Source organism: Planococcus citri, chromosome 2 (assembly GCF_950023065.1).
Source record: "Planococcus citri chromosome 2, ihPlaCitr1.1, whole genome shotgun sequence".
Classification (NCBI taxonomy): domain Eukaryota; kingdom Metazoa; phylum Arthropoda; class Insecta; order Hemiptera; family Pseudococcidae; genus Planococcus; species Planococcus citri.
This window is the reverse complement of record NC_088678.1, coordinates 57021116-57036657: the sequence shown is the minus strand read 5'-3', so window position 1 is coordinate 57036657 and position 15542 is coordinate 57021116. Positions and strand designations below refer to the sequence as shown.

Below are 15542 nucleotides of genomic sequence, written 5' to 3'. Positions count from 1 at the left end.
TCGTTGGGTTTTCCTTCCTTTTTCGAAACAAAAAATAGCATCGAAGTATTTTAGAAACTACGAAGGCATGAACTTGAACCATGCGGAAAGGAGAGGAAACAGGAAACAGGAGAGAAATGAGAAAGGCGGATGTTTGGGTTATGGGTTGGACTTTTCTGTTTCTTTGCTGCACGGTATTTCAAATTTATTAACATGGTTCGATAAATTCGCCGTTTATTTTTCAACGTACGCGTTCGTATAATTCGTGTAAATTCTCTCTAATTAAATGTAACAATTCTAGGTAAGTAATCTTCAAATCCTCTTATCAATCAACTTTGTCAACGTGAATGTTTTCAACTAATGCTGACATACTTCATAATATTTTCATGTTGTTATTTTCATCAAACATCATAATACATTTCACAACTTATCCATCGGTAGCTTTAGTCGCCCAATTATTCATAAAATCAATCATTCCGCCAGTGCTTCAGCATCCTAACGCTTACAGACTGTTGAGCATATGAATGATTTCATCTGAAATGACTAATAGTTAGAGTTAATTGATAATAACGACCTTACGTTGGTCAACTCGAATGTAATTCTCGTGATAATACGGTCACAGTTCACGTTCACTATGTCTAATTAGAAATACCCGCTTTTAACTATGTTGAGTAATAAGTCGATGTGTTGTTTCAGTTTTCCTGATGTTCAGCATATAAAGTACCTCAAAAATGGGCAAACTACTTTCGAAGATTTTCGGAAACAAGGAGATGAGAATATTGATGTTGGGATTGGACGCTGCTGGGAAAACGAGTATGGTTTTTCAACGATTATCTCAAAGTGTTTCTCTTTCCGGTGCTAATGTAATGTGTTTGTTCGCAGCTATATTGTATAAATTGAAATTAGGTCAATCTGTGACAACTATACCCACCGTTGGATTTAATGTAGAAACAGTAACGTATAAGAATGTAAAATTTAATGTTTGGGTGCGTATATTGGTTATGTAAACTCGACAGCACGCAATTTACTCGTCATAATCGCATGTAATGGTTTAATTCGCAGGATGTCGGCGGTCAGGATAAAATACGACCCCTTTGGAGGCATTATTATACCGGTACTCAGGGATTAATATTCGTCGTAGATTGTGCAGATCGAGACAGAATCGACGAAGCGCGTCAAGAGTTGCATAAAATCATCAATGACCGAGAAATGAGAGATGCTATTATTTTAATATTCGCAAATAAACAAGATTTACCTGATGGTACGTGTATTGTTACGATAAATTTATCTACTCGTTTATATCACCATATAATTTACTTCCTGTCGCCATTGTCATTCGTGATAAGATTATTTCAATGACAGATTTTTCAAGATTCTATCCCCTTATTTGAATACTAATTTTACTGGTTTTTTCTAGCTATGAAACCGCATGAAATTCAAGAAAAATTAGGTCTGACTCGTATCAGAGATAGAAATTGGTATGTACAACCATCATGTGCGACAAGTGGCGATGGTCTATACGAAGGACTTTCATGGCTGACCTCAAATCATAAACTGTGATCTAGAGCTTCTGTGGAAGGAAATCTCATTTCTTGCCAGGTACCTACTTATTTCAATTCGAAAAACGTATTCTTATCGTACGTTTATTATTAAACCTTACAACTCGATTCGTTTTCACGAAAAAATTCCATGAATTATATTGGTCAAACAGATACCATAATTTTCCGCCCGCCGTTTCATCGGTCGTAATAATAACCTTCCAAATAGTTGATTAGAAGATTTAATCGAACAAAAAGTAGACGTTTTCCGGTTACCAGAATAGCACGATATTTGGTCGTGCTAACTGAAATTTATTACTAGAGGCATTTTCGCGTGATAGCTGCATTTAAATAATGAATTTGGTCAATCGAACCTTCTGTTCTGTTCCAATATTGGTTTTTAATCAGATTTCATTTTCTTGCTCGTACAAATGGATGAAAACATTGATTGACACCGAAAGGAAATAACCTAACAAGTCCGTCGGGGAGCAATTGAGCGATACACGTTTGTGAATAAAACTTCTCCTTGTATCCTCGTTATATTCCAGCGTTATCGAATGGGTCAGCTTTTTTAATTCCATCTCTTAAACACTCGCGTTCTTGAAATGAATAACAACATAATTTATAGTTAGTAATTTCTTCTGGTCACGCGTGACGAGGTAGAAATCCCAATTTGATTTGACCGAATGGCTGCGTCTGTTGTTGATTGATCGGTATTAAATTTTTCTATCCTATTGAAAAGGTAATTGAAGTTATTACGTCTTTGTTAATGAGTAATGTTTAGTTTTCTCTTCAAGTCTCAATGGAAAGGTTTTTATTTGGGGGGGGGGGGGAGTTGAAACAAGGGTTGATGTATTATATTTCTTCGTAATATTACATGTTTTTAAATTCTTGGATTAGACTTTCTACGTACGTAATACGTATGTATTAATGGTCTATTCAAGTACATTTGACATCTACTTAATATTTTTCACAGTGTTGAGTTTGTTTGAGACCTGTAGAATTTGTGGGAATGTTTTCAGTTGAAATGTTTTTTCATACGAGAATCAAGTTTAAATTGTCTGCTTGGTTTTAGAACGATTTATTTATGTTATGCTTTTTTTCTAAAAATTTCATTTTAAAAAAATGGGAAAATTTTAAAAATTGCACACTAGTAATATAATTGAAAAACATGTGATCACCAATATTGAGCAAATAGAATTTTTGTTTAAAAAATCGAGCCACTCGTTCTTGAAATTTATAAACACCTCTCTTGAAATTGAGTGGGTGATTTTATTGGCCTATTCAAAGTGAAGTGCACTCAAGAATGTGCTTTGTTAGAAATAGTGCGCGGTGAATTATGACGGTATTTCTTTGAACTGCAGTCGATGAGAGCAATCGAGGTGATGAAATTTCTTCGTCTCGATGTGAAACATTTTTATTCTTTACATTGGCTATTAAAATGAAGAATCGTAATTCTGTTGTGTCTAATAAAGGTATAGTAGTAGTAGTTGAGTTATCAGTAATATTGATAGTTCTATGAAATCGGTTCTAATATTGTGTCGACTGGGAAATTAGGAAGATGAAGTGATATGAGTGTGCCATTTTCACTTTTATGGTGTTTTGGCGAATTCAAGCTAAGGGGTGTCAAAAATCTGGTTTATTCGATTGCAAATTAAAATAAAGATTCTTGAAAAGTGCAAATTTCGCAAAAATGCTCAGATATGAAAAGAAAAAAAAAATGGTGCAAAATCACGGAAAAAGGACCGAGCATTGAAATGAAATGAAATCGTGAAAAATTCACATGATGAATAACAAAAATCGTAAAATTATCATTGAAATGACTTGAACGTTACAAAAAAAAATGATGGAATTTCAGTAATAATTATGTCATTATGGCATTTTTTCAGCGATGCCGATATCAGCGCATAAAATTTTATAAAAATTACCCATCAAAGTTTAATTTGAAATCTACGTAATTTTAAAAAAGGTTATCCAAAAGTGAAAATTCGGTGATCCAAAAGCCATTTAAAGGTCATCCTTTTTCATTTTTTCGATTTAGTGGACACCTTGAACTAGTAACATTCAGTTCGCAATTTTGCTTCTATTTTATTTTTTTGAGATTTAATCATAATCTGGAACCCTTGTCCCCTCTCAGTGCTGATGTTGAAATCATATTTTTAAAATTAACTTATCAAACAGAAGATTTTTAAAATCTTTACTGTAGTTTTTTTTCAAAATTTTAAATACATAGTTTAGCTTCAATTTTTATAGAATCATGAAAAGGTCCACCTTCAAGTTCAGTTTTGAGCTTTTACTTTTTCAAAAATTCAATTTTTTTGAAAAATTTGTTTTCTTTTTGCCAGGAATAGCAAATTATCTTGCTTTTTGTCAAAATTTCCTGAAAGCGTATTTTTTTCATCTTGAAATCGTTTTAAACTATCATTTTTTTGCGAACAATCCTCAGAAGTCTTCATTTTTCTCAAAAGTTACCGAAAAGTGTCGTTTTTTTACAAAAAAGTTGCGAAAGAGTTTTACTTTTTCAACAAAAATTTTGAAAAAGAAATGCCATTAAATTCTCACTTTTTTGCCAAAAAGTTGCAAAAATATCACATTTTTGCTAAACATTTTTTATATAGCTCCCTCATTTGCTGAAATTTTCAGCGTCTCGGTTTATTCCAAAAATTGCCAAAAAAATTGCATTTTGACAAAATTTCCTAAAAGTTTGGTTTTTTGTCGAAAATAGCAAAAAATAGTCGTTTTTTTGTCTAAAAAAATCAAGGAATTTCATTTTTTTTCAAAAATGATTTTGATAGAAATTGTCAAAAATTCTCACTTTTTTGCTGAAAATCCTGAAAAAGTCTCATTTTTTTTACCGAAATGTACTCTTTTTTTAGACATTTTTTTCTGAATTGAAAATGTTTTGCTTACGTTTTGTAATTTTTTGGACACATTTTAAATTCTTTTGGTTACTGAAGCTTTTTTTTTGGAAAAAATCACATACGAGCCCTGAGCTTCTCAAATTTTAATTCCTAATTTTGAGTTTCCCATTTTCTGTTTGTTTGTGGAAACATAGTAGATTGTGTTGATTTTGGTTCAACTAGTACTTATTTTTGGTTCGAGTGGGAAATTAGTCTTGAATCCACTTTTCCAGATAACCAAGAACTGCCACCATCGAATCAAATATTAACAAATCGTCGAACGAAAATTTAATCAGTGATTTTTTTTTCTTTTCTGTTGAAAATTGAAACCGTCGTTTGGTATCGGATTATTTTTATTAGATTACTTCAGGTGTGAAATTTGAGAGTCGTTTGTGAAATTTTTTCATCGACAATTTTCCTAACGGCTTCACTCTCATTTTTCTTTTATTCCTTTGTTTTCGCTTCAAGATTTCATCTTTTCGAAAAAATGTCCTCCTCACTCAGATTTTATATTTTTCTTAATGACAAATACGATAATCCATACGATTGTTTTGATTTTTAACCGATGGTCGATCACGAATCGAGAAATAACGCTTCAGTATTTTATTTCTTTTTAATGCGTATCTTCTTATAGCTATTTTTTATTTCGAAAAAAAAAATGGTTATTCAAATATTCAAATTTTTTGTCAGATTTTCGGATACGTATCGATTTTCTTTCCACCTTGTTTGTCAGAAGTCAACCGTTTACACCGATTCGAGTGACAGACGACGAAATAACATATTTATAATTTTATTGTTATTAAAACATTGTGATCAATATTATTAATGTGTTTTTTTTCCTATGTTGTATTTGTATACTCGAAAAAAATTTTGTTGTTACTCGTAAAGTGTATATTGTATGTGTAAATGTTTACGCACTTATTGTTTAACGTGTTGTTTTACTATTCTTCGTTGGTTATTAGTGTACAGAAGAGGAGGTTTAGTAAAGGTGTCGCGTATTTTTCTTTCCCATATCGCATACGTATTGGTGTGAGTATGGTAAAAGGTGGTGAGGTGACAAAATATGAAAAAATACTCTTTTTTTTGAGATTTTAATCATTCGAAAATATTCAATTTCGGTTCAGAAGTATTCGAATATCGGTCAATTTTTCTCATTTATGCATATTTTTTTCGACGTATGCGATAATAACTTAATTTGCATAAAAAAAGAAAAGAAAAGCATCAAATGAACGAACATATAAATGTTACAGGTATTTGGGATCATTAAGATTGAATGGTGGTATCCTAAAGATATGATTTTTTTGTCAATTATAATTTGAAAATTTCATTCGCGAAGGATTGACTTGTTTTTGCAAAAGGATTTTGAATTTGTTTACCATCTCGTTTCTTTCTTTCTTTCGTACCATTACCAGAATTTTATTTTAAGCGTATGGTAATATTGTTAGTAATTCGTAGGTCTTGGTTTGAAGACTATTATTGTGACTATATGTACCTTACCTACCATTTATTGTGTATTATTTATTTTTTTATTAAGTCGTTAACACGTAGTGGTAATGTTGCAATTAAAAAAGACATTTTTAATTAGCAGCGTTTATCTATCAGTTGACGATTAAATAAATTTTTCTGGGTTCCTATGCATTTTATTATTTTCTTTTTTTCTCTCTTAAATTAAAACAAAAATTATATCTCTTTAATAATTTTTACAATAGAGTAAAAAGACGTATTGTTACGCACTTCTTTAAGTATTTTTATTCTAGTAGGATATTATAAAGGAAAAATTTCTGATTAGTTTATAAGCATTGTAAGCTTTCATTTTCATTATTCTCATTAGCTTTTGTGCATATCTCTATATTTTTGTCGTCTCCATTATCTGGTCTCCTCACAAATGTAAAGTTACTAATTTTAAGAAATTTAAACTTTCATCGGTGACAAGATAAAACGCCATGCGAGTTTTTTTTTCTTTTTTTTTGCTTCTTTACGAAGCTGTTTTAACCATGGTGTCGCTCAGTCGATGAGAATTCTTCCAGTAAAAAAAAAAGGAAAATTATGCATTTTAATAGCTTAAAGTATTTCATCATTTTTTTCTCTTTTTGTTTCTTGTATATAGTGTAATTTTCGTTACATTTTTTATTGTTTATAAATTTTTAATCGACTCCTGTTAAAATATAGAATTTCTATTATAATTTATTACATTGTAAACATTATATATTGCAATGTTTAATTTATTAAAATGTCATTCCACGAGGTATATCATTTTCAAGGTTGCTTTTTATTTGTTGTGGATTGGATTTCGTTACGGTTTAGTGTATATATTTTTCATATTTTTCCTTTGTAGATTCACTCGCTGAGTTTTTCGCGTAGGAAGAATCGCTTTCTTTTTGGCTGATTTGTGATTACTTGATAGATGGGGTGGTGATGGTGGAAATTTGGTGATTCAAGCTTGAGGTTTTTAGTTTTATGTTGGGTTATTTGGGCTAAAAACCAGGATAGGAGGAGGCCCCAGGTGAAAATTGAAAATGAAGTGGTTGATATTGATATGCTTTTAAAACGAAGTGATTACGTTAACCTGGAATAAGGAAAATTGAAACTCAAAAAGCGACTTCGTTGGTAAGGTTGTGGATTATCTGAGATAATTTTTGAAAGCTTGAATTTCGCGATATTGCATCAATTTCAAGTTATTTTATCATTTTCAAATCCTTTGATGACATTTTTATCAGTTTTGAATTTTTGCAAAAAGCGTGTTCGATTTTACTACTGTTTCATCTTTGAAAATGAATAGAATTTATGAGTGAAAATTGAATTACCTAATTTTAAAATGAAGATTCAACTATTGGCTTAAATATAAGTTGATTGAAAACTTGAAGTGAATTTACATACAAGCGAAAGTTATAAATCAGTTTTTGAGTACTTAAATTAAATTACCTGCCTGAGTAATGAATAATTTGAAAAATGAAAATTCATCTCCTAAGAATAATAATGAGTCGATAAATGAAAACTATATCAATTTAATTCAAACAGCGAAAAAAATTACTCGTACTTTCAAATTTACGAATTAAAATTTTTCAGATACAAAGATTAGAAATTATTTCTAATTCAAAAATTAAATTACCTAATTTAAAAAATGAAACTAAAATTAACAAAAAAATTGAGTAGGTAATAAATTCGAATGAGGAATAATGAACAGTTTTAAACTTTTAAATTAATTAAAACAAAAATCAAAAAATGTCAATCAAATAAGTAAATTTAAAAAGTACTAATAATTGTTTAAAAGGTAAAGAACTGAAAATGAATTGATTTAAAAATCGATTAAGTAAACCACCAAATAATCATTAAATCAATTTGAAAATTTGAATGTTTGAATTTCAGAATGAAATGAAATTGATGCAATTAAAAATCAAAATAAATTGATGAATGATTTTTTTATTCAGTCAATGAACAAAGATTAAATTATTTTAATTGATGAAAATTGAATTAAATAATGAATAAAAATTGAAATTACTTGAAAAGTGAAATTCAAATTCATTATACATATTATGTTTTTTGATCGATAGATAGCTGTAAAGATTTGTTTAATAACGTCCAACGCTTCTTTGAAGAATGGGAGTGTATTTTTGTTTTCCCATCTGGGTGACGTTTGCAAGATTTTTCTCAATTTTTGAAATATTTGTATCATTTTATAGCCAATTTCAGATTGTTTCAAACGTTTCAATATTATGTATTTTAGAATCAAAATTTGATGATTTTCCATGATTTTCGTGTTCTTTTTGTTTTTTAAAAATTAAACGTATTTTTGTGAGACATTTGTTCAAACTCCAGATTGTTCCAACTTTTAAATCTTAATTTTTTGTGATATTTTAACAAATTGAGAAATTTTTGCAAAACATTATTCAATTTGCAGCGCTTGTGAACAGTTATTGTTCATTGTATTTTTTAATGAAATATCGAAATAATTTAGTGATTATTTTCACAAATTTTTCAGCAATTTTGATTACGCTCAATTAAAAATTAATTTGGAATCAAGTTTTGCAAAAATTGATTAAAATCATTATCAACAGAATTTGTTAATGCTTGATTAGTGTTTATTAATCTTCGATGAACGAAGGTTTAGGGTGTGTATGTTTAAAGTGTAAATTTTTTGCCATGAAAGAAATTTATTCAATTTTTGTGACAGTTTTAAAACCATTAAAAGACGAAATTCAAGCCTATCAATTTCGAAAGTTCTCAGGGACATCAGTCCTGCTCTTCTAGATCAACAGTCATTCGTTTTTCAAAATAATGCAATCGAAAATGTGCACTTTGAATTAAATTCAATACTTATTCAAAAATATGCGATCGATTCGGTCTCGTGTACTTACTCAAGTGCAGGAAAATAAATTAGGTAACTTGAACATATATAGATGAGCATTGGGATTTGTTAAAATTTTTCTCGTTTTAGTGTTGTTGTTTTTTGTTTTTTTTTGGTTTCAATTTGAATAATATAGAGTTTCAAAATTAAATTTATTAGATTAAAAGCAATAGTTCATAAATTTTGAAACCCCAAAAATGGAACGTACAAATTTATAACTTATCAAAAATCCTTCCCATGTGACGAGCATTGGGATTTGTTGAAATTATTCTGGATCATATTAAAATCTTTATATTATTTTCAAAATGAAACTCGAGAGATCTTAAGCAATCCCACGTGTACCTAATTTTTTCATCAAAGGTACCTATAAAACTAAAATTTTTGTTTCGCTTCGAAACCGTAAATCATTTCGAACACACTGATAGAGAAAAAAAATATGTACCTTGTGGCGTTCCTTTTCTATACTCTTGTAGAAGAAAAAAAAAACAAGAACTCTTATTGTCGCTATGCTGAAAATTGTATGTAAATTAAATTTCCAACGAAATCGTAAATCTACGGTAAATATATCCGATCTCTAAAGGCCCATAGATCAGCTTTAGAATTGTTTATACTTGTATACCATAAGACTCGTGTACAAGTACTCTCAAAAGTGTCCCGTGATTTTTGCAGGATAAAAATACGTTTGTAAGAAAGTTGCGCTGTGCTCTTTTTTTTCTCCTTCTTTTTCATCTCGCGCTTCGTTATAAATCTTATAAGGACGAATATACCTAAGCAGGAAAAAAAAACACAAGGTGAGCTGTTCTCTCGCTCGTACAGAATAATTTTAATAGGTATAGTAAAATCGAAAGTAGGTATTATGTTTTGAAATAACTAGTTAAAAATTAAACTCGAATAAACAAAATGTGCCCTTTTATTGCGGACGGGAGTAAAAAGTTGGCAGCGTGCGATGCGCTGTTATTATATTATTGCGTATAAAGTTTTCTATGCGATATATTAATTAGTATACGAAATGACGAAAAAGTTGGGTGGTATTTTTAAAGCTACGTCATGTCTGATTCAATTATCTGGAGATATGGTTTACCATTCAAATTTAATGACAGAGTTAGCGTTAAACTTTAACTTTTACCAGTTTTACCAAGTTTAATTTGAAATGTTTTGTTGTAAATTTTGATTATTTCAAGTGATGTGTTGTAGCACGATGCTGCTCACAATAGGTCGTTATTTTTCGAGTTTTTCAACCCGGTATATAAATGGTTAAGGGGATTGAGAGGATTTTCGAGTTGGAGTTTTAATTTTATGTGGTTTTATTAGAATAGCTTGTTTGGTTGTTTCATTTGCGAGAGCTTTGCGGGTTGGGAGTTGACGCGAATGATCAGGTGAACGTTGAATTGAAGTGTTTCTTTCGCCGCCGCTTCGAATTTATATCGTATTATGCAGTGTCCTTGTTTTGGTCAAGGATTAGAGAGAAAAATTGTTGTAGTGGAGGTGAACTTTGGAGCTGAGGTGAACGAAATACGAACTTGATTGTCCCTGAATTTTTTTTTATGAGATGCTTCAAAATTAAATAGTCGTTTGTTTTCTTGAAAGTTACTGTCTTTTAGAGCAATGACCCTGACTTTGAAAAAAAAATCAACTTTAACAACAACCTCGGAATTTATTCTGAATAGTTCAAATCACTATGAAGAGAGTAAAAAAACTAACTATTTTTCAGGATTTTTCTTTAGGTGCCAAAATTTATGTTTGGAGAAATTCTTGAAAATGTAACAAACCAAGCAACATGAAAATTTTTGGAATCTACAAAGGAAAACACATCAAACAAAATTTCAGTCACCAAATCTCATTTTTAAATTTTTGACTTTTGAAAGATTCAAAAGTCTGATTTTTATGGAAAAAAATTTGATGTGTTGGAAAAACTTATGCTTGATTTTACTTTGGCTTGTTTTATGACAATTTTTCAATACAATGGAAATTTTTAAAAATCTGAAGGAGAGAGGGAAGAGGTCTAATGTCCCGACTGAGTGCTCTAAACAGCTTTATCAATGCTCTATACTTACCATAATTTTTGTTAGGGAGGTTTCCCAACAGACAGAAACATTTTTGAACTGAACGAAAGTAACTCGAAAGAGCACACAAAAATTATCACCCGACAAAATTTCAGGAGCTAAAATAATTTTTCGATTTTTGGTCAATTTTCAAAGTCAAATTGAGGTTGAAAATGCGAAAAAATCAAAATTTTACCAAATTACTCTCGAAAGCTGAAATTTGGGTTTAAAACGTTCCCTACCATATCTGCGATAATTTCAAAATTTACATTATAAACCATTCAATTCAACGTTAAAAATTGCCGACAAAAAGTAGATATTCAATTAAAGTACGAGTACCTAACACTATAGAGTATTCAATACAACATTGTACGTGAAAAGAAAACATAGGTATCTGCCTAGGTTACCTCTCCTGCATCGGATTTTTATTCTGTTACAATATTCTAGCATTCTCAACACGCTTTACCAATGCTACATAAGTACAACATTTTCACATAGAGATACTAAATAATACATTAATTCGTGACACGTTTTGGATATTTAAGCGAGCGACGAAATTTTTTCACAGCAAAAAAAAAGTCTTATGAAAAGAATCATTTGTGTTTGAATTTTTTAAATTATATACTCGCACTGGAAAGTTGCTATTCGATTTTCAGCTTTTACTTTTTCTCTTTATTTTTTTACAATGATTGTGCGATGAAAAAAAATTTACGAAAAAATGTTATTATTCTGTTTCGGCCAACGGTATGTTCGAGAGTATGAGTAGGATGGAAAACAGCTTTCATATTACCTATTCAGTTTGAATATTTCTATAACTCTATTACAAATTTTTTTGGAAGTTTTTTCCAGATTAAAGTGTATTTTCAATTTGAGCGAATTGTTTTTACATTAATGATTTTTTTCTTTTTCCAACTCTTAAAAAAATCTCGTTTATTGAAATTAAAAAGACTACGAGGCATATTCAAGTAAAAAATATAGCCACATAGCTACCTATCTACTGTTTCCCAATAAAATATTAATTTAGAAGCGAAAAACTAAAATAAATCAGAAAACTAGGTACATTTTTAGTGAGATTTCTCGCTCACGAATAAAAAAGTGAGACAGATAAAGCGCTTCAATCGACTACCAAAACAGGCTATGAAAAAATATTCTGTTCGATTTTTTTTCAACACTCTTCTGAAAAAATTTAAACAAGACATGGTAAGACTCGATATTCGAGTTTTTTGACAGCCCCTTCTGACCTATCGCGATTTCGTTAAAATTCAAAACCACCAGCACTGAAGTGTTCTCTTTGTTAAGATTAATTCTCATCGCCTTCAAATATGATATACCAATAGGAGACCTAAGCACTTTGCGATACACTTTGGCAAATCCTTGAAAACTAGGTACTTGTCGAACTTATTCATCGTAATAAGGACAAACTCTCCAACGTGTGAAATATTTATTTAAATAACTCGAAAGCGACGCCGACGTCGTTTTAAGCGAATTTTCTATAAAAAATTTTCACATTTTCACGTCATCTTGGGAATTCCTATGATGGATTGTGGTTCAGAGTGTGAACGAGATGGAGAAAATTCGAGTAATATTTACCACACGATGAGAGTAATATATCGTCCGTGTAGCTCATAAACGTATAGCATGACAAACCTCATTAAAGAGCATGATTCGTACAGCACAATCGCAGATTTTCTCAACTGCTATTAATCTTTGCTTCGGTTTAGAGTACCTATCAGCTTATACGGATGAAATATTGTAAACAAGATCGAAAAAGCGAGCTTGAATATATGTACTATACGAATAAACCCTCAAAAATGCTAGACCGCGCGAAGCGAAGAAAGAATACTTGAGAGTTTTACTATAGGTAGGTAGGTATCGCAAGTTATCCGATGATATAAAATTTAAATTCGAAAAACACAAACTTAGCTAGATACCTGTTGTGATAGCGAGAGTATTAAATCGAGTTATGAAAAAGTCTATAGAAATGTATGCGGCTTATTTAGAATCCCAAAAATGGTAATTTCTCGTTACCTTAAATTTCGTACCGTAAAATTGCTTTCACTCGAACCGTGAAATCGTATCATTTGATGTTTTCGATACGACGAATGAATATTTCAAAACGTACGCGCCGAAACCGTCCAACAATTATAACCGTTTAGTGTAGGTAATATTTTTGCCTCCAAAATCTGCAGAACGCAGAAAGCAGCGTAGCACGATTTTCGAAATACGACAAATTAATTCGTTTTATACGTGTCGGTCGGTGCAATAAAATTTACTCGTATTTTCAAGTTATCGAATATGTAGATAAAATAATCAGCATAATTGAGTGTCCATCGCTTGTGCAAAGTATGATTCGGTGTACTGCAGCTGGGATGGTCTTACCGTCATGCCGCGCCATCGCCAACCTGTATAAGTTTAGGTATACACTCGTATATGGTGACGTGTTAATAAATTTGCATACCCAGTTCGCCGTGTTTTCGCCATCGTACCTTTAATAAAATTCAATAACAGACGGCGCATGTGGCTGCGGCTGCCAGAAGATCGTACGAAATTTCAAATTCGATTAAACTAATTCATATTTGCCACAGATTGCTAAAATGTCATGAATATAATCTAACGATATTATGTTTTATGTGGGTGGGGTCTCAAACGAACAGAGCAAATGCAAGAGTGGAGCGATTCTTCGTCGTAACTATAACAAGGGAACCTCTTGAGGTGTCATTCTCCGATTTGAACGGGTCCGCAATTTTTGGAAAGAACATAGTCTAAAACCCCCAAAACCAAATTTTTAGCTGCCCAAGTTCATTTTTCGATTTTTGGCGAATTTTTGAAAATTCAAAATTGACTTTTTGGCAATTTATGCTTTTTCTTAAAAAAGTACGTTCTTGATCAGTAAAAATGGTCAAAATAAGTCCCAAAACTAATATTAATTACCCAAATCCAAATTTTATTATTTCCAGCCATTCTGGAGCCTCCAGCGCGATTTTTCAATTTCTCCAGAATTTTAAATTTGCTCCAGAAGGTGTGAATATGAAGTTGGGCAGCTAAAAATCGAGTTGTATATCTTCGACCTGTTTAACGAGTTTATCCACATTTGAGCCAATTTTGAGAGTGACACCTCAAAAATGGCGTTTTGACTAGCTTTTTTCAAAATTAAAAAATCCAAAAAATCAAAAGTTTCCCGTTCGTGTGAAAATTTTCGAAATTCGTACGAATCGCTGTATTTTGTCCAAAACTAACCCCCAAATCCAAATTTCACAATTTCCAGCCGTTTTGGAGCGAGAGTGACACCTCAAAAAACCACTCTTGAGGTGTCACTCTCAAAATCGGCTCAAATGTGGATAAACTCGTTAAACAGGTCGAGTATTATTTACGCCTTCTGGAGCAAAATCAAAATTCTGGAGAAATTGAAAAATCGCGCTGGAGGCTCCAGAATGGCTGGAAATGGTAAAATTTGGATTTGGGTAATTAATATTAGTTTTGGGGCTTATTTTGACCATTTTTACTGATGAAGAACGTACTTTTAAAAAAAACATAAATCGCCAAAAACAGTTAATTTTGAATTTTCAAAAATGTGCCAAAAATCGAAAAATGAACTTGGGCAGCAGAAAGTTTGGTTTTGGGGGTTTTAGACTATGCTCTTTCCAAAAATCGTGGTCCCGTTCAAATCGGAGTGTGACACTTCAAGAAATTCCCTTGTAAGGTAAGGTGTTTTTAGCAGGGACATTCCATATATCGAATCAGCAACATTTTGGGTTCGGATAGTCCGATTTTGCTCAACATTTTTTTGCGTTAGCAGGGTATCTAACAGGTAGTGAAAGTAGTGAAAAAGACGAATGTAGTCAAAAAGGTAGTGAAAAAATGATAAAATTCACTAATGCGTTCATTTGTATTGTTTTTTAAAAATAATTTTAATTGAAATTAAAAATTACTTTATCCTACAAATTTTCTTCCAATTTAAATGTTTTTGAAAAATTTCTTCTGAAAAATTTGACTTTGTTAACAGAAAATTTGGTTGAAAAAAGGTAGTGAAAAAAGTAGGTTGTAATTTTTCATAAAAAATTCCGTTACTACTCTGGTAGTTTTCAATTATTGAGGAAGGGGGTCAATTTGAGAAATTTTATGACACTTTCTCTGCAATTTTGACAAATCAGCATTCAATTTTGAGAATTTCAGATTAATTCTTGATATTATTTTTCAATAATCTATCTAAGTATAGTCTGTGCAAAATTTCACACCTAAATGAGACATTTTCTCAAACCTTTGTTGCTTTCTGATGGTCCATCAATTTTTGATATTTTTGATTGATTTTCACAATCAATTTTGCAATTTTTATTGATACTTTATTTTATGAATATTCATTTCTGGATCTTTATCAAACATGACGATTGTCAGAATTTTTACTTTGGCTTTCGACCATTATTATTTCATTTATCTGATGATCGATCAATAATTTGATAACCAACTAATCCGCCTGAATTTTTTGTTGTTTCAGGTGAGTACAAATTTCCTTCAAAAAAATGATGTACTCGTAAGTAAGTAATTTTATAATCCTTATGAGAAAAAATACGTAAGTCATTTCTATACCTGTAAACTTCTATTTTCAATGTCAGATTTTTAAAAAAAATCTAAAATCACGGAATTTGAAAATCAGCTGAAATAATGACTGCCTATATCCTGTTTGAATTGAGGTGATCTGATTTTCCAAATACGAATTTGGAAACATTAGATCAAATTTTTG

The 15542-nt window shown here is 31.0% G+C and overlaps 1 protein-coding gene across 1 annotated transcript; it reads left to right on the top strand.

The window, feature by feature from the left end:
• The first annotated feature begins 103 nt into the window (after nucleotides 1–103).
• Arf51F (ADP-ribosylation factor 6) lies at nucleotides 104–6665 on the top strand. The gene is made up of 6 exons (XM_065351552.1): nucleotides 104–280; nucleotides 676–792; nucleotides 862–965; nucleotides 1042–1240; nucleotides 1397–1578; nucleotides 5108–6665. The coding sequence occupies exons 2-5, from the start codon at nucleotides 711–713 to the stop codon at nucleotides 1537–1539; spliced, it is 528 nt and encodes a 175-aa protein (XP_065207624.1). The 5' UTR covers nucleotides 104–280; nucleotides 676–710; the 3' UTR covers nucleotides 1540–1578; nucleotides 5108–6665.
• The last annotated feature ends 8877 nt before the right edge of the window (nucleotides 6666–15542 follow it).

What these genes read in the sequence shown, in the direction of transcription:
- Arf51F (XM_065351552.1), top strand. Translation starts at nt 711, where the DNA reads ATGGGCAAACTACTTTCGAAGATTTTCGGAAACAAGGAGATGAGAATA. An exon ending in ATGTAAAATTTAATGTTTGG is followed by an intron (nt 966 to 1,041) that starts GTGCGTATATTG and finishes TTTAATTCGCAG; the next exon opens with GATGTCGGCGGTCAGGATAA. An exon ending in TAAACAAGATTTACCTGATG is followed by an intron (nt 1,241 to 1,396) that starts GTACGTGTATTG and finishes GGTTTTTTCTAG; the next exon opens with CTATGAAACCGCATGAAATT.